Genomic DNA, 17,957 nt, shown 5'->3' with positions numbered 1-17,957 from the left:
TTGGAAGTGGATTGCTTTCCTGCGCAGGTCCGGGGTCCTAATGACAGTTTGAGAGTAGTCTGCAAAATATCCAGGGGTAAAACTGGCAAAATTTGCCTCCTGTCCTTCATCAGTGCAGCGCAGATTCTGTTGATCCATGTTGTTCATTGTGCTTTCCGGACAGCAAGCCTCCTACTCACGGCCTTGGGTACTGGGCTGTGATATTGGGACAAAGACCATGAAACTGTGATGGCTCTTGCAATGAAGTCTGACATGTTCATGTCTGAATCTTAAGGTTGCAGAATTAGTCATCTGTAGTGGCTGGGAAACTCCTGCCTTTGTGCTACGGACAAAGGAAAGGCTCCAGTAATAGCAGACACCTGCCTGAGAGAGGAGGAAGCTGCTCTATTACTGACACCTGGGTGAGGACAGGCTGCTCTCTCACCCTGTGAGTGATCATTACACACAAGAGAAGCTGAAAGAAGTGCTAGATGAAGTGCACTCATGCCTGCACTTCCATCATTCAGATCTTGATTACGCTCACAGTTTGGGAGGGCATCATTTGCCCATTTCTTCCAGCCCCTCTTCAGGCCTGGCAATCAACAAATAATGCCAAGTGGTGCCTGCTTCACTTTCTGCACCTGCATCCCTGCCAGCAGACAGCCTGTGTGAACCAAACTAGTACCCATGAAGTAGGTGATGTTTGGGGAGTGGGTGCAGTCTGTTACCTGCAGTAAATGTGAGAGTTCAGAAGATTCTTAGCTTGCCCCGTCAGTGTGATGTTTATTCATTCTAGTTTTCCATATTGGTGTAGCTGCCTCTTTCTCCTGTCAGTGGACTGCTCACTGTATATTAAAGGTCTTGTCTGGGTAGAAAACATCTGTCTGCTTTTACTCGTGCCAAATGTCAAAATTAAGCGATTACCCTGATCTTGTTTGGAGTTGAGGTAAAAAGTGATTGTGTTTCAAACAACACACTTTCTCTGCTGTCTCAGTTTACCAAAGTATATGTTCAAGGGGAGTGAGATCGTATCAGGAGATTCAATTTGCTTAGTAGTCTTTTGTCATATTGCACATTTTTGATTTAGTTTGTGAACTCTGCTTTTACTTATCCAGCATCCCTTTCCCCGATTTTCCCCCATGTCATGGAGCAAGTATAATTAATGTAAATTGTAAATCTCATATTTATTGCTGTATTCACTGAGTTTAGCAATGTCTATTCTCTTGGATAGAAAACAGTCCAACTTGGGGGGAATGTTCTTGCAAATTTCTGTAAAAGTACATAACTTTTTTATTTTTGATTAAAAGAGAGAAGAAATTTTAAAATAAACTTTATTGAAGTTTAATCCTGATAAAAAGAAGATTTGAAGTTTTGAAATGCTTCTTTGTTTTTTACATTTTTTTTCCTGTAGAGTCCAAGAAAATTATTCTGGGTCAGGATGTATTTCACATATTCCAGTGGTTCTGTAGCACTTTGCTCAACAGTGCGACCATCTCAGCCAGGCTTTAGAACACTGTCATTACTAAGCTAGATATGTTATCATCCTGAATGCCTTTTCTGCATCATTTTTGCCATATTATTTCATCATACACCCCTGGTTTTGTCCTATCCATAATGTTTATGTGGGTCATTTTTCTTTTTAAAGGCAAGTGCTAGAGTTTGACTGTTATATCCTTTATAAATATATACATATATATATATTTTTTTTCTGTACTGCATAGCTCCAGTCCTGCATCTGATGTAGTCATGTGATCAAGTGGGGGATGTTACAATGAAAAAGTGCTTAATGGTATCAATTGTGGGATCAGACTATAAATTTTTAATTCTATAATACAGATGTGTTTTACTAAAAAAAAAAAAAATTTAATCCTGTCCTGCTTTTCAGACGTCCATGTGTTTGAGTTTCGAGGAAGGGAAAGCTGGAATATTTTGGCTGAATTGCTGTCAAGATGGTTACAGATGCAAGATCTATTCTGTTTCCTTTCATCAAGAAATTGTATGTCTGTCTTTTCTAGGTTTGAACGTATTCATACAAAGAAAGGGAACTACAGTAAGTCACTAGTTTCAAACCAAGAGGAGGTAGATGATTTAGCTACCTTGGAGGTACTGGATGAGGTAAGATTGTCCTTTTTCATGTTTTCCTGAAGAAGTGTAATCAGGTACTAAAATACAGTGATGAGCTTAATGTTCAAGTTCATATATATTAACACATTTCAATTGTGTAAGTGTACAATGGCATTTTACCAGTATATGACAAACATTTTAAATGAGATTTTTTGTGTCCAGAGTGGTTCCAACTCCATGCTAACACCTCCCCTGCAGTCAAAGCCTCGGACTGAGCAGTGTAGTAGCACCATTTGATTGACTGGATCTGTATCACTGGATTTTATTCCAGCTAAATACGTAGTCTGCCATGATATGTTAACCTGAAATTGATCCAGGTCCAAGAACAAGCATGTTCTCATCTGTTGCTTGGACATCTAGAGTTGTCCTAGACTACCTTACTGTGGCTGGGTTCTCTCTGACTTATTTTGGTGTGGAGATGCATTGACATCAATTTACGTCAGCTGAGGCTCTGACCTGTCAATGCTTTATGTTGAACTTTTGACTCAGTGGTTGATAGGAATCTCACTGGTTTGTCAAAGGTCAAAAGTGACTCCACGATATGCAGGGAAGCATGCGTAAGGAAGGAGGGAAATCTGTTGTGTTTATAGCATAAGTTTCAAAACCCCAAACAAGAATCAGGCACAGCACATTATCTGCAGGTCATAGAGGATATCGGTAGTTGTAAACAAACCGTCATTTTTCCTTTACCAGGCTGTTCATAGGCTGGTGCATACTATAATTCACATCCTCTTATCTATAAGATTTCTCTGGTACATTGTATCTTTGTCAGTCCAGAATACTAAATGTTGCTCTTGAGCTGGTAAGTTACCTACAGTAAACAGCCCATGGAACTTCTTCCATCATCCAAGAGCTTAGTAATAGTAGCTTAATGTTTAGTTAATGTAATTGAGCTAATCCAGACTTAATCTGCTTCACAAAGCTCAGTTTTAAGCATTTTTGTATTAGGTATAGTCATATGCTATCAATACTGCTTTTTGTCTTTGGCAATGAAGTGTATAAAAAGTTTAAGCAAAAGAGAAAACAAAACAAAACAAAAACAAAAAACAACAGACAAGCTGGAATTGTATCCCATCTCGTCAGAGGTGAAACATTCTCAAGAAAGTCCTCAGTAAGCCTCCACCTAAAGGCATCATTTGACTATGTGATATTTTACACAATCTGATCCAGATTATAACCTCTTTCCTATATTAATGGCAGCTTCATAGAACTCCTCAAACTTCCGTGCCAGTTAAACAACCCCATCAAAAGGGCGTAACAGGAGGCCTTCTAGAATTTTGGCTATAGTTGCAAGAAATAACTTTAAAAATGACAGAAATTGCACTGAAAAAAAAAATAATAATCTGTTAATCTGTTAAATCTGGCCATGGCCAAAAGCAAGGTACCAAAGACAAAAAGGAAAGAGTTTTTCAAGTCAGTGGAAAACCAGGGTTTTGTTCTTATATTTTCCTGTGAAGGGAATGTAACCTCTTCAGCTGCTAAGACTTCAGGTCTGAAGTGCATTAAACATAACACAATACACAATACTGTGAATAGATGGAGGGAAAGCAATTCTTTTTGTAGTCCTCTGCTGCTTTTCGTCCTCTTCCAGAGGGATTAGGGTCTTAATATTTTCATATATAACTCAGTATAATCTCAAGGCTGGTTTGAATTTCTTCAGCCAGACTTGTGTTCTGTTTTGATTGGAAATCTAACCAGGCACTTTACATGCCCAGCTATGTATGTAGAAGCTGTTTAGGGTAAGTTTGTTAAGGAAATAGTTATGCCAGTAGGGGGGCTTTGTTTTTCTTCTTGGATCAGAGAGAATTGTCTTTGCAGGAGCAAAGAACAATCACAGTAGAGACTGGTTGCTAATATAGGAAGATACCTGTTTGCTTTTGTTAACAGCATCCAAACAGTTGAATAACTGTGTCCTATCCTAACTGAGAGTAACGTTCGAGCAGCTGTAATGGCAGTTATGAATTCAAGCATATGGCTTTTGCGTGATGAGTTACATGAAGCTGTAGTGTTAGAAATTAACATGGGATTGTCACATGAAAACCTTTGATTAATTAAATTAAAGCACTACTTATTAACTAATTTTTCTACAGCCATTTGGGGATCTGTAAATGTGTATTGTTCAAAGGGAGATTGGACACAAATTATGAATGACAGGGTGTTTGAAAGTATTACTCACTTCTGATCAAGATCATTTGTATTCCTTGCCATTAATGCCTTCCCTCTCTTTTCTACTCACTCATTGTAACTATATAAATATTTTGTACATTTTCCTAATATTCCTAATATTCCTTTTTTTTTCCTATGAGTCAATGTTCCTATTCTTTCTCCATCAGAATACAGTAACAGAGCAGTTGCAGAAGGGTTATGCCAAGGATCAAATCTATGCATATGTTGGGGACATTCTCATCGCTGTCAATCCATTTCGGAACGTAGACATTTATTCTTCACAGGTGTGAAAATCTGGGTTTGGTTCTTTTTCACTAGCACTGATTTGCATTAAAATATAAATGTTCATGTTAAATATAAAGTAAGACCATTCTTGAGATTTGCTTCAGTTTGCTCTGAAAAACAGAATTAGCAATACAATAGTTCCTTCGACTGCATGTTGACACACGTCCCTATCACGTTGAATTTCAGCACTGAAATGAGAAACTCAAAAAAAAATTTATCTCAGGTATCTTTATGTCTATAGTGTAGATCATGTCTACATCATATGTTAAGTGCAGATAGCTACATCCGAGCAAGTCACACATTTTAATCACTGAATGTAAATGAGATTTTTAGGTTGTTGTTCTTTTAATGACTTTCAACATTAATTCTAGGATGAAATAAATTAAACTCAAATTCGTGAGATTTGTTGACTAGACCACCACTGAGTGTAAAAACTGCCATGGACAGTTAGTTTAGAAGTAGTATTTGTACAGATATGTGCATTAATATGGCTGAATCTTACCCCTTTTGTAGAAGAGAGCATTCCTCCTCCTCCAGTTCCTGTGGAGAACTTCTGTACCTAGGTAAATGGTTGGAGGTAGAAGCTGTGAACATTTCCTCCCAAGACAGCTAGGGAAGCCATAGCTATTTAGTTGATCATACAGTTCATAAAGCAACACAGTAAAATTTTAACTTTTGTGAATTTGCCCCCCTGCTCAACACAGTAAAATTTTAACTTTTGTGAATTTGCCCCCCGGCTATACAAAAGGAACAGACATGAAATCTGGGTAACACAATAATTTGTAGTTATTAATTATCAGTTACTGCAGGTACGGGAACAATCTTCTCTTACATTTAGCCATCAATATCATGCAGAAGAACAAAGAGGGTGTAAAGTATAATTTCATTCTAAGTGAAATAAATAAGTAGGTGCTTTATATTTGGCAACACTAAATTTGTTCTAATAATTTGAGTTTCACAGCATAGGGCTGACATCATGCAAAATTGTACTTCATCTTTTTTAGTAGTTCTTATAGTTCTAAATACAGATTCATGGTATAGTGAGTGCAGTAACAACTCACTCAGAAAGCTTCACTGCTGGTAACCTCAGCATGGTGTCTACGAATTTGAGAATAGAACTAAACTCCGGTAAGTGCAAAAAGAGATGTTAATGGGACACAGTTAATGTTTTCATTTTTCTTACACTTAGCATTCCAAACTGTATATTGGAGCTAAACGGACTGCCAACCCTCCTCATATTTTTGCTGTTGCTGATATAGGTTATCAGTCCATGGTGACATACAACTCCGATCAGGTAAAGATGAGATGACTCACTTACATCTTTTGCTAGGCTGAGAGATACGTAATGCACTAAGACTCATGCTCTTGTTCTCTGCAGTGTATTGTAATTTCTGGAGAAAGTGGAGCCGGCAAGACACAAAGTGCCCATCTTCTAGTTCAGCAGCTCACTGTCCTGGGAAAGGTATGTTTCAAAGGGGATGCCTTGAAGGCTTTGATATCTTAGGCCTAATTGAATGACTGAACCTGGGGGCAATGCACTGGTAGGGGGCCAAGACTGTAATACGTTTTCCAAAAAACTCCTGTAAGGCCAGATTGGAACCTGGTGCTGATCCGTCTAGCCCTTTCTCTCTCCTGAAGTAGGTCACACAGAAATATTTCAGGGATTCTGCAAGGAAGCATTCCCTGCAGTGAGGCCTGTCCTTGTTTAACTGTCTATCTTCAAATCACCCAAACTGTGTTACATAAAATGATCTAGCCTTTCACTTTCAACCACAACCAGTTTGCTGTCAGTGGGACAGTCATTCAGGGAAGTGACCACACTAATTGGACAAATAGAATGTCATTTTTGCATTTCCCAAGTGCAAAAGCAAGCAAAACAAAATGACCTATTGGTGTGATGCAATGCAGCAGTAGGCAGATGGCAGCAGCAATAGACATTAATCCTAAAAGCAGACTAGCCATCTCAGAATGATGGACCACAGAAATGGTTTAGCTCTGTTGTCATTATGATCATATGTATATATATGATATGTATGTGTATGACTCATATGATTGTGTGTTATCACTTCCAGCCAGACACTAGTTCAGCAGAATGCTGTATTGTGACAGGTTTCACGCTATACACCTGCCTTTTTTTTCATACAATTTACATAGGAGTGGCTCTGCTGACGATATGTCTACTTCTACTTCACTATTCACAAGTATAGTGGACAGCCAAGTATGTGTCAGCTTGTGAAAGTCTGGTGTGTCAAATGCTAGCTGTATATGTGGGATGGCACACTCAATTTGAGAAGAAAGACTTCATCTACTGATTCCATTGCATTTTGATGCTTTCTTGAGTTAGCAGGACTATGTTTCTTTGAGATCCAGGCAAGACAGGGACCTATGTACCTGATGAGGAAAATTAATTGGTCAGTGTGATTGATGAAAACTCAAAGACTGTTTTTGTCCATACTAGGTGAAATCTTGTTCATTCTGAAATCGTTTACATTCCTACTCCTATGAACCCCCTCAGTGGAGGTATGGCTACATGTTTAAATGGAAGTTTGTGCTCAGGTGGTCACGTGCGAGCTAGCTTTAATGTCATTCATACAGTTGCAGTTGGAGTGAAAATGAGGAGGACATGGTTCAACACTTACATAGATATAATCTGTAGTTGCTAGCCTGTGCCACAACACCTTCACTACTTTTTTCGTGTACACTAATGAGTCAAGGTAACACGGGTGTGAGATGTGCCTAACCTTGTTACAGATACAGTTTGAGCTGTTCATTCACTGTAACAAAGCTGCAAGAAGATCAGGTAGGTGGCTAAATAAATGACATATAGCACCCCTATTTGTTCAAGTTTATGCCCAGGCTTGAAGTATTGAAGTAGCCTCCTTGAGGTCATGTGCATGAATCTAGGCCTATGAGTAAGCATTGTTTTATATTCCGTTCACTCAATGACACAGGAAAAAAGGAAGAACAGCCTTCAGTCTTTCCTTTCTCAGGCCCATATGCAACAGTCTGAATTACACAAAAGTCACATTTCATGGTGCCAACTAGATGAGGAAAGAAGCATTTAAGAAGGAATGTATTTGAATGATTATTTTTCATTTTAAGCAGTATCTTTTCATATCTAGGCTAATAACAGGACACTACAGGAGAAGATCCTCCAGGTGAATAACCTTGTAGAAGCATTTGGAAATGCAGGCACTATCATCAATGATAACTCCAGTAGATTTGGAAAATACTTGGAAATGAAATTCACTTGTGGTGGCACTGTAGTAGGAGCTCAGATTTCAGAGTACCTCCTTGAAAAATCCAGGGTTGTCCACCAGGCAGTGTAAGTATAAAAAGTGTATTTGACCTAATTGGGGTTTACAGAGAAGGCCTACAATACAGGAAATTGTTTCAGGACAAAACACAAAGAAGAATAAGGTACTGTGAGGTTTTCATTGTTGTTGTTTTGTGTATTTGTTTTTATATATATATATATGTCTCTTTTATATATTTATATATATATAAATGATATATGAATAACTTACAGATCTCTAAGTTAATTGAAAACTACTCCCAGTATTTTTTTCATTATTTCTTGGGTTATTTAAACAAATCCCATAAAGATTCGTATGTCATATATAAACAGAATGTTAGAATATCTAAAGAATTAAAAGCTTTCTAGTGGCTCTGTTATGCATTTCTTTGCGGAAGTTTGAAGTAAATGTTTAGTATTGTACTAAGTACATGACTTCAATTTAATTCCTCTCAGTTTCTTCTTGTCTTGTAGATTTTTTTTGCAAACTGTTCGTTTTCTGTTTTGGAGCATCTAGTAGGATCTGGTTTATACAGGGTCATAGACCAAATACAGTAGAGATCCAACTCTGTTGTGTGTGTGTATCTCGTAATATAAAATAACAGAAAAATTAAATGGTCTCTGCATTGAATTAAAATCATTGAAATTTATTTTCTGTCCCAATATGTAGCACATTCAGGTAAAAAATATTTTGCTAACTCTATTTCTGTCATGGTAACAATAGAAAAGACAGAGATTGAGACAAGGAATCTTGTCACTGTTGTAAATTTTTCTCCTTACTGGTCTTTTCTCATTTTACATTTTTTGTAGTTCTGCATGACCTTGTTGTCTGTTGTATATTGTGATATGAAGGACTTCTAAGTCCCACTGGCAATGTTTTAATAAATAGTTTAAAGTTAGAGGCAATTTTATGAAATGCTGTTTTCTTTCCCCAGTTGAACATACACACACAGAAACTACTTTTTCAGAATAAAATTTGCTTTTCCCTAAAATACCTTTTTTTTTTTTTCAAACTTATTTATTTATATATTTTCTGTCACTGCCCGTTGGTATTTATATTTAGCCACATGCTGAGACAGAAAGTCAGCAAACCATTTAGGTGCCTCAAATGCACTTTAGGTATGTGTGTAGTTATCTGAATTCACAGGAAAATGCCACTGAACATAGCATGAGAACCACTGTAGGAGGTTAATGTTTGAAGCACGAACTTCCAAGGGTGCCTGAAGATGTTTGTGTTGAGCAGTGCTCTCCTCTTTGCTGAGCTATCTGGGTGGCTAGTCCATACGGCCATGCCAGTGCAGAGAACTGGAATTCTGGTACCTGCATTGCATGGGCAGCCTGTTCTGCTCTTCTGGGAGAGCATAACTAAGAAACGTGGAGGGAGATCTCGGAATGATTTTTTGCAGAAAACCAGTGATTAATTACCAAGGAAATGGAAGACCCAAACTCCAGACCCATTTCAAATCCAGAGATTTTGGACCTGTGTCTCCCACAAGAGAATACACAAACCATCAGGACATGCTGAGCTTTCACAGGATGTTCCAAGTGCAGCTCTGCAACCCAACGGTCAAGGCACTGACGGGGAAGATACAAGGATCTGCTCATGCTCCTTGAATTGATTTTTTATTTTTCTACTGGTGACAGTCCACAGTAATATACACAAACTAAGTTGGCACCAAACTCTGATTTAGGCACCTCTATGCAGAGAGCAGCGCACTGGGCTCTGAATCCATGTCACAGAAGCATGTAGTAATGCTTCTGAGACACAAGCCTCAGCTCTTGCAGAAGCCAGCAGTTTGAATACAATTCCTTTCCGCTCTTTCATAGTGAGTGATTTGGCAATCTCAGAGTTCAGTGGTGGCTGTGAATTTCCACGTAAGCATCCATTTCCTGCTCAGAAGATGCACAGGAATCTTGTCTGTGCAAATAAGCCTTCTGTCCCGGGTTTGGGAACCTAACTTATAGGCAAAGTGTTCCAAGTCATAAGGCTCTTTGCTGAATGTCTGCCTATGGGTTTTCTTGGTTCATGGCTAAAGGACTCAGCAAATATATTGGATTAAGTTAATCAGGAGTGTACAGCTCTCCCATGGTCAGAAAAAAAATATTTGAATATTTGTTAATGAAAGTTAAGCAGCCCATGTGATGTGGGTGGCTGAGCAACATGAATTTGGGTAATAAAAACTCTTTTAAAGTCTTCTGTCAATTTGTGTGAACCTTGCCTGTTACTAAAATAACATTTAACAATAGCGTAGTATATCATCAATAAATGTAACAGTTAAATTACTAAACAAGTTTGTTCCTTCTATTGTTTCAGAGGAGAGAAAAATTTCCATATTTTTTATTATATTTATGCTGGTCTGGCAGAAAAGAAAAAACTGGCACATTACAAATTGCCAGAATATAGACCTCCCAGGTAATACAGTTTATTTTTACATAAATTGATTACTAAGAAGTGTGGTGGTGTTGAATTATTGTCCTCATTTAAATTCTAACTCTGTATATGTCAACTCTTCCAGATATCTGCAAAATGATCATTTCAGAATAGTGCAAGATTTTATGAACAATAGCTTTTATAAGTCTCAGTTCGAATTAATTGAACAGTGCTTCAAAGTCATAGGTTTTACACTGGAGGTGAGTGTTGATAACCCTTTTAAAATGAATTTTAATGGCTTCTTTAAGAAGGAAAAGCTTACAAAAATAATTCAAATAATCATCCTTGTTATTTTCTTACTTTAGCAGTAGTGTGTTTACATTTAATGATAATACATGGTCAAATTACTGTTATATTGCTACATTTAAATTTTTAAGGTTTCAAGGCACTGATAAACTAATAAAATGGTGTTAGTCAACAAGACTTTGAAATCAGCTGAGTAATTGGGAAAAAAGGCTTTTGCAAACTAAATGCATAGAAAATGTTGTAACTGTTTATTAGCCTATCATTTTAGGGCTGTGAATATGAGCCTCATCTCTGCTTTAAGATGATGTCCGTGGTGAGAGTTCTAAAAATTCACTGAGTTTATCTGATTTTTGATGAATTCAATAAATTTTCACTACTCCAGGGGCAAAGTTGAGTGAAGTTTTTACATCCCTTTAGAGTGAATCTGATCACTGAACATTAACTGAAACCATTCTTTATCATCTCATATCATTGCTCTGCTGGCTACTAAACCCATCTCATCAGGTTCTCATGTAATTGTAGTAAAAAACAGGCCTTTTTGTTTATAAAATAGGATGCAAGGGAAGGAAACCCCATTCTGCACCCTAGTTGTCTCCTCTTAGAAGAAACAGTGCATCATGGCTGTAGTTTATCACTGACTTTATTAATCACAAATAACAGTAGGAGTATGATCTATACAATATCTGTGAAATATAGAACTAGTGCTGCAGAATGGATATGTTTTAGTTTCTTTAAAAAAACATATGTTTTAAGGAGCTTTTCACAGAGGACTACTCTATTCATTTGAAAATTTCTATTTTCCCTCAATGTAAGTATTTGAATAGCTAGCAGAACATATTTATTCATCTATTCTGTTCATCTATACTCCTTTTGCATTAACAAATGCAGTAACAGCAGAGTTCACAGTCTTTCTCCTCTATGTGTTTATTCACAACTGCACTTGGTAATATCACGCATCCTTTCACACCTGTACTTCCAGTGTTCCAGAAGCAGCCTGGGAGGATATGCACCGTTCAGCACTGATAGCAGTTTTATCGCAACGCCAAAGACCTTGATAAGCCCTAATTAATGCCATGTAAAGCAGGAAGTTTGTTCTTGTTACAACTTCTTTTGTTCACTTTGATAGATGGAAACAATAGTGCTGATCATCCAGAAGAGGAGATCTTCTTTACATATTGAAGTTTCAGTTGCAATTATGTCACTGGCTGCATTGTTCAGGTCTAGCATGCATCTTCACTTCATTAACTCAGTGAACCACCATGAGCTTAGTCTGTAAAGAACTATCTACATGTAGATTGCCTACAATTTCCAATGTAGGTTGAGTAGAATAAGCAATCTGTGGTTACATTTGAGCCCTATCTACGACAGCCTGTCTCACATTCTCCACAGGGTGAATTAGCCTGTCTGAGGCTGTCTGCAAGAGTGAAGGAATACAGAAGTCTTTCTCTGTTGAGGTTTTGATATGGGACACAAGGAAACTGCAGGGAACCAGCTCTGGTGCCCGTGTAGATCACTCAAGAACTGCCAAGGGAGCGTTACATTGCCTGTTTCTGCATCAGTTAGCAGAGAAGGATGCCAGCAGGGGAGGGATGATTGACTTGTTTCCAAATGGTGGTGAAGGTCTGATGAGTACTTGGACTGGGTTTGCATAAAGCTTCCCAACACTTCCAAGTAAACTCAGGGTGTCCACACCACCCTCTTTGTGGAGCAATGGCTATTGCCAGAAATCAGAGTGTGTGTGTGCAGGGACAATTTCATTTCATTGAGGAAAAAGATACTGTTAAGACAGTGAGTTCCTTTTCTAAGTTCACTTCTTAGTAATGCAGCCTTAAGCGTTGATATTCATCCCAGTGCAGAGAAAGATCAATATATATGCATGTTCTGTGTTTTATTAGCAGAAAACATTGTATATCTTCTTCGTTCCAACTAAAACCGAGACCTAAACAACACTTTATTTCTTTTAAATTTGTTTTTAACTGACTGACAGACTTTCATGGTAACTACTGTCATTACTTCCAGTCTTAAAATCAGACTGTTTTGTTTCAGGCTGCATGGCAAAATTAATAGAAAAGACTGGCTGAGGTGAACAGTAATTTTGCTATATAAGACAGATCAAGCCAGACTTAAAACACACTGAAAAAGGGCACAGAAATGTCAGCAGCAATACATATTGTACAGTATAATGGCAGAAGTTAAGCTATCCATTTCTTTGCATTTTATGTGTCCCTAAGCTTAAAATGAAAACAATTGCTTAAAACCTACATGAACTGTGAGGCAATTATCCTGAGCGTAATTTTTTAGAATGAGATGGTCTAGTTTGTCTTGCTGTCACTGGAATAATTAATTTATTAACTTCTAAAAGTGCTGAAAACAAGACCAAGTCTTTAAGAGCAATTAGCAATTTTATCTGAGTAAATGATGCCTGATGTGGTACCAGCAAACTTTTGAATATTAAGAAAAATGCTGTGGAATTATGAAGAGTCCATCATTATAACACACTAATCAAATTTACAAAAGTGCTTCTTGTAAAACTACTATAAAACTTATAAAACTGCTATTTATAAAATACACTATTACTGTGTGCCTCAGAATATATAATATCACAGATTTCTAGCTTAAAACCTAGTGTACTTTACAGGAACACCTCAGCATTTCTAAGCAGTAAGTTCTCAGATCATCAAGTATACTGATAAATGTTCACAGTTCAGGTGAAAATTCACAGCTGAAACATCACAGTTCAAATCTAAGTCAAACCTGCAATGAAATTATTTCATTCATTGCAAATATGATTTTGTCCTATGTAATTTCTTAAAATTATTTACTGTATGTTTCACTTCATTGTCCAGACAAATATTAACCCTATTTCTAGGTAGAATCCCTATTCAGAAACTACTAAACCATTTGAAATCTATAGATGTTTAAATATGTTTAAATACAGTCCATACCAAAGTGCTATGGTGAGTACCCAGTTTCTAAGTGACATTCTGAGGTGTAAAGTGCTTTGCTAGAGATGTGAGGTCTCATTCTTCTCCCATTGAAGCTCTTTTTCCAATGACATCGACAGGAGCTGTTGCAGACCTTTTATTTGGAGTACATTGCTTCTGTGATCCAAAAAACTTCGATACAGATTTTTTGATATTTTTGTTGATCTAGGTATTACATTTTTAGACAAGGCTATGCCTGCAGACACAGTGAAGGCTATATATAAATACCCTCTGAATTTCTTCTGTGCAAGAGGATTATGCTTACCACTGTTTTGAGCTTCCCCTACTCCACGTCAATCCTGTTTTATAGACAAGTGTAGAAGAGAGATTAGGCAACGGTTTATCTTGCCCTCTCTGCGTGTCTTATGCGTGAAAGACTATGCTGAGTACAGTCCAGATAATAATTGCTAAAGAAAGTATTCCTGAAAGAAGGGGTCATGTTGTAGACAGCAATAGAAAGTGATTGTTCTACGTGCAGGAAACACATGGCAGAACAGCATGCCCATCACACAAACCAAAGTGACAAACTTGTCAGGATATTAAGCATTACATCTTTTTTTAATATACTTTTCAGGAACTTGGAAGTGTGTACAGTGTTCTGGCTGCCATTTTAAATGTGGGTAACATTGAATTTTCTGCAGTGGTATCTGAACATATGATTGACAAGAGCAACATTTCCAATCTAGTAGCCCTTGAGAACTGTGAGTTTTTTCTTGATTTAACATTGTATTCCTTTAGCATTTTAGTAGCAAATGTTACTGTAAGAAAGTTATCAGTGAAGACTGTATTCACATGGAAATTTTGCAAGAATAATTAAAAGTTTAAGTTAGATTAATTCCAAGCCCACCTGAATTCAAGCGTTGAAAGAAAAATACCCAATTTATGCACCTTATTTGACTAACCAGTTTACTGACATTCAGGAAACATGACTAATACTGCAGATGCTTGAAAAGAAAATCTTTGGAATTTTTCCAAGGTTATTTGAACGTTTGATGGAGAACATCATTAACATTTTGAATATCTTTTTTTGTTTTCAGTTTCTTTTTTAGATCCTCATTACTTGTTCCCTGCATGTACATGTTGAACTATAGCTTACTAATTATTTGGAAGGGATATCTTACATTATAGGTTGCAAGGAAGCAGAGGAGGGGAAGAGGCAAAGATTCTCAAGGAAGTTCCTACTCATTACAGCTGGGGAGTAAATGTAGTCTTAATGCTGTATTTTGCACATTTTCCCATCATAGAAAAATATCGTGCAACTGGGAAAGAAGCAACCCTTTTTTGGAGCAAAGACAGCTGCAGGTTATAGGGATGGATTATAACTGAGAGGGCTATTCACACCTCACAGCTTTCATGCTCCTGACAGCCACCTAGATTCCCTAGCATTTCTCCATAGACAGTTTGGAGAAGCAATCTCCTTGATGGAGCAATTTAGACCACCTAAAGGCCTCTGCTTTGTCCCATTTACTGGCTACAGTGGAAGGTAGGAAGGCTGGTGACTAAATTAGGTACTGACCATTGGTTGGTGTGAACACCCTTGTTTGTCATAGTTTAAGGCCTTATTTCGTAAAACATTGTACTTGCAGCCTTGATTGCAAACATGCATATTTTTTCTTCAGAAGTCTGCCTCTGAGCTGTGACCTTACTTCCCAGGTGCATCCTTGCTGTGTATTCAGGCAGATGAACTGCAAGAGGCACTTACCTCTCACTGCGTAGTAACTCGAGGAGAAACAATTATTCGTCCCAACACTGTGGAAAAAGCCACTGATGTCAGAGATGCCATGGCCAAAGCACTCTATGGGCGCCTCTTTAGCTGGATAGTCAATCGCATCAACACTCTTCTCAAACCCGATAAACATTTAAGGTAAAAGAAGTCTTTCCAGAATAAAGAGAGATTTTTCTGTGGGAGAAGTGTGGTCTAGACTGGAGCGTTTACTGTACTCATCTACTTTTCTCTGCTACTTTTTTATTTATGACAGCACTAAATACTTTTAATCCTATTTATGCTATGCAGTGACAATACAGTAGATATGGATAGCACAGGCATCTGGTGTTTTCCTGTATAACTTTTACTCATTTAACCCTTTGTAAATTATGTGTAATTGTATTGAAATTACATGCTAACTATTTTTTCTCTTATACCATTTACTCCTAACAGTCAGGTTAACTCTTTCATTCACCTGTTGATTACATAGGTTAAACTCTGCTCTTATTTGCACCCATGTTGTTGTTTATGTTGCAGTTTTTATGAGTGCTTATATATATATATGAGTAGTTTCTGAACACATTTACTGAGGTTAATGTCCACTCTATTCTTACAGAGTGACATTTAAACACATAGACAAAAAAGATACTGGGAATGAGGATATGATACCTTTTGCAAATTAACTGAAGAAGAAATTATACAGCTTACATTGTAGATTCTGTAGGTCAGGACCCTCTCTGGCTGCTAATAGCAGTGAAAAGGCATGAATTTATAACTACTTGAAATGGAATATCAACAACAAATAGCTTTGCAAATCTGGATTTCCTGGAGATATATATATATATATATATATATATTATTATTTTTTGGTAACATCAGATTAAAGCCAAGGCTGCAATCCTAAAATCTGTCCAAGCTTTCAAATATTTGGTTACAGTAGAACAGCGCTAAACAGAATTTTAATCAGTAAATAAAAGAATTAAATGCATGATAGATAGGCAGCACTACTAATCTGTGTGCCTCTCTCATGTGCCTGTTACAGAGTCCTTTTCAAATTGAATACATACCGTGCTGGTGAGGAAGGTGAAAGTATGACCTGAAATATTCACTATACAAGAACAACAAAAAAACAACAAACAAAACAAAACAAAAAAACAAGTCTGCTTTGTTGTTATGGTAGTAATATATATTTTTTTGCTATCTTTTTGTAATTAACGCTGGAAAGGAACTGGAAAGACAAATTGCAGCAGTCTGATCAACAGAAATGTAATTTCCAGACAGATAAAATAGTCACAAATATAGGTCAAAATGAGTAAATGTCTTTGGTCCCTCCACCATGAAACAATGAAATTCGTGAGATGCTATTCAATGCAATTCTCAAAGATGCTATTCAAAGAGCTATTCATTAGTATCTTGAAGCTCCTTCTCCATATCCAATTTCCTACACTTTTTATGAAAAAAAAGGAAAGTCATTACAGATAGCCCCTCCAAGGTAGCTATAGATAGAATGTGTTTTTTATTTTAATTTAGCTTGGAAAAAATGCTAATGCCAACTATAGGTTGTTATTAAATTATATTGTTATTTTTTGTTTCAGCAAGTAATTAGAGATATTAGAGGGTTGTTGCAATTGCAGAAATGACTACATATTCCTCAAAATGTCTTAGTTAAAATTTCAAACTGAAGTTTTAACTAGTAATAGTTTTCTGGAACTTAATTGGTAATTTAAATTCATGTCACATTCCAGTACTCAATACTAGAAGTAGTTATTAGACGCATAGAAGGTCTAGCTATTCATTTGTCAGGCTTTCATGTTAAAATAAGCAGTTTTAATTGCTATGAATAAGAAATATGAAGAAATATTATCTAATGTCATCAATCTTTCATTTCAAGGTACGATTGAGTAATGCCTGCTATATTACAACAGAAACAAAAAGAACTGCATGTTGTTTCTGTACCAAGTCAGCTTTTTACAACAGATTATTAACTAGCAAATTTTAGTTTAAAAATAAATTGTAAATCTTCCATACACTTATCAGTTGACTTGGTCATTAAGTATTTCAGTGTATCTGGTCTGCAAATACAGATATCTTTGAATTTATGTGCATTTATTGTATTTCAAATAAAAATGAATTGTTATTTTAAGAAAAATATGGCTTAGCAAAAACTGTCCTGTTCAACTGCTGTATAGGTTTGTCCTATTATGTGCTTTCATGAAACAATAATGAAGATAGTCACTATAAAATAGTTAAGGTACAACAATAAAAAGTTTATTTAATCTTTACAGTGGAAATGATGATGGTTTGAACATTGGAATTCTTGATATCTTTGGCTTTGAGAATTTCAAAAAAAATTCTTTTGAACAACTCTGTATCAACATTGCAAATGAACAAATTCAGTTCTACTTCAACCAACATGTCTTTGCCTGGGAACAGGTATGTCTTGAATATTTTGATAAAGCTTCAGTATTGCTGAACATATAAAAGCTTGTCTCAGGAAATTACACTGTTCCTTCTCCATAGTAGGTCATAAATTGCAGATTATCACAAATGTTTTCCGAGTATGCATTATGTGAAGCACTGTTGGATTGCTATTTGCAAGTAAAATGCCTGCAAAAAATACATTAAACTTGAAATGTACAGTATCTAAGCAACATAACACAGTGATAATCAGACTGATGCAAATGCAGTGTTGTTTTTCTGAGGAATAACATGAGTGATGTAGTGTATGGTTCCACAGTAAAA

The 17,957-nt window shown here is 36.7% G+C and overlaps 1 protein-coding gene across 1 annotated transcript in view; it reads left to right on the top strand.

The window, feature by feature from the left end:
- The window catches only part of MYO3A (myosin IIIA), a 111,018-nt gene that overhangs the window by 49,796 nt on the left and 43,265 nt on the right, over positions 1 to 17,957 (top strand). Inside the window, exons 9-18 of the mRNA XM_035545366.1 lie at positions 1,995 to 2,094; positions 4,437 to 4,553; positions 5,744 to 5,848; positions 5,933 to 6,016; positions 7,677 to 7,879; positions 10,164 to 10,262; positions 10,366 to 10,480; positions 14,085 to 14,211; positions 15,164 to 15,374; positions 17,501 to 17,648. Coding sequence (XP_035401259.1) covers positions 1,995 to 2,094; positions 4,437 to 4,553; positions 5,744 to 5,848; positions 5,933 to 6,016; positions 7,677 to 7,879; positions 10,164 to 10,262; positions 10,366 to 10,480; positions 14,085 to 14,211; positions 15,164 to 15,374; positions 17,501 to 17,648 — 1,309 coding nt within the window. The remainder of the gene's footprint in view (positions 1 to 1,994; positions 2,095 to 4,436; positions 4,554 to 5,743; positions 5,849 to 5,932; positions 6,017 to 7,676; positions 7,880 to 10,163; positions 10,263 to 10,365; positions 10,481 to 14,084; positions 14,212 to 15,163; positions 15,375 to 17,500; positions 17,649 to 17,957) is intronic.

This window comes from Cygnus atratus, chromosome 2 (genome assembly GCF_013377495.2).
Source record: "Cygnus atratus isolate AKBS03 ecotype Queensland, Australia chromosome 2, CAtr_DNAZoo_HiC_assembly, whole genome shotgun sequence".
NCBI lineage: Eukaryota > Metazoa > Chordata > Aves > Anseriformes > Anatidae > Cygnus > Cygnus atratus.
This window is presented reverse-complemented; position numbering and strand designations above follow the sequence as displayed.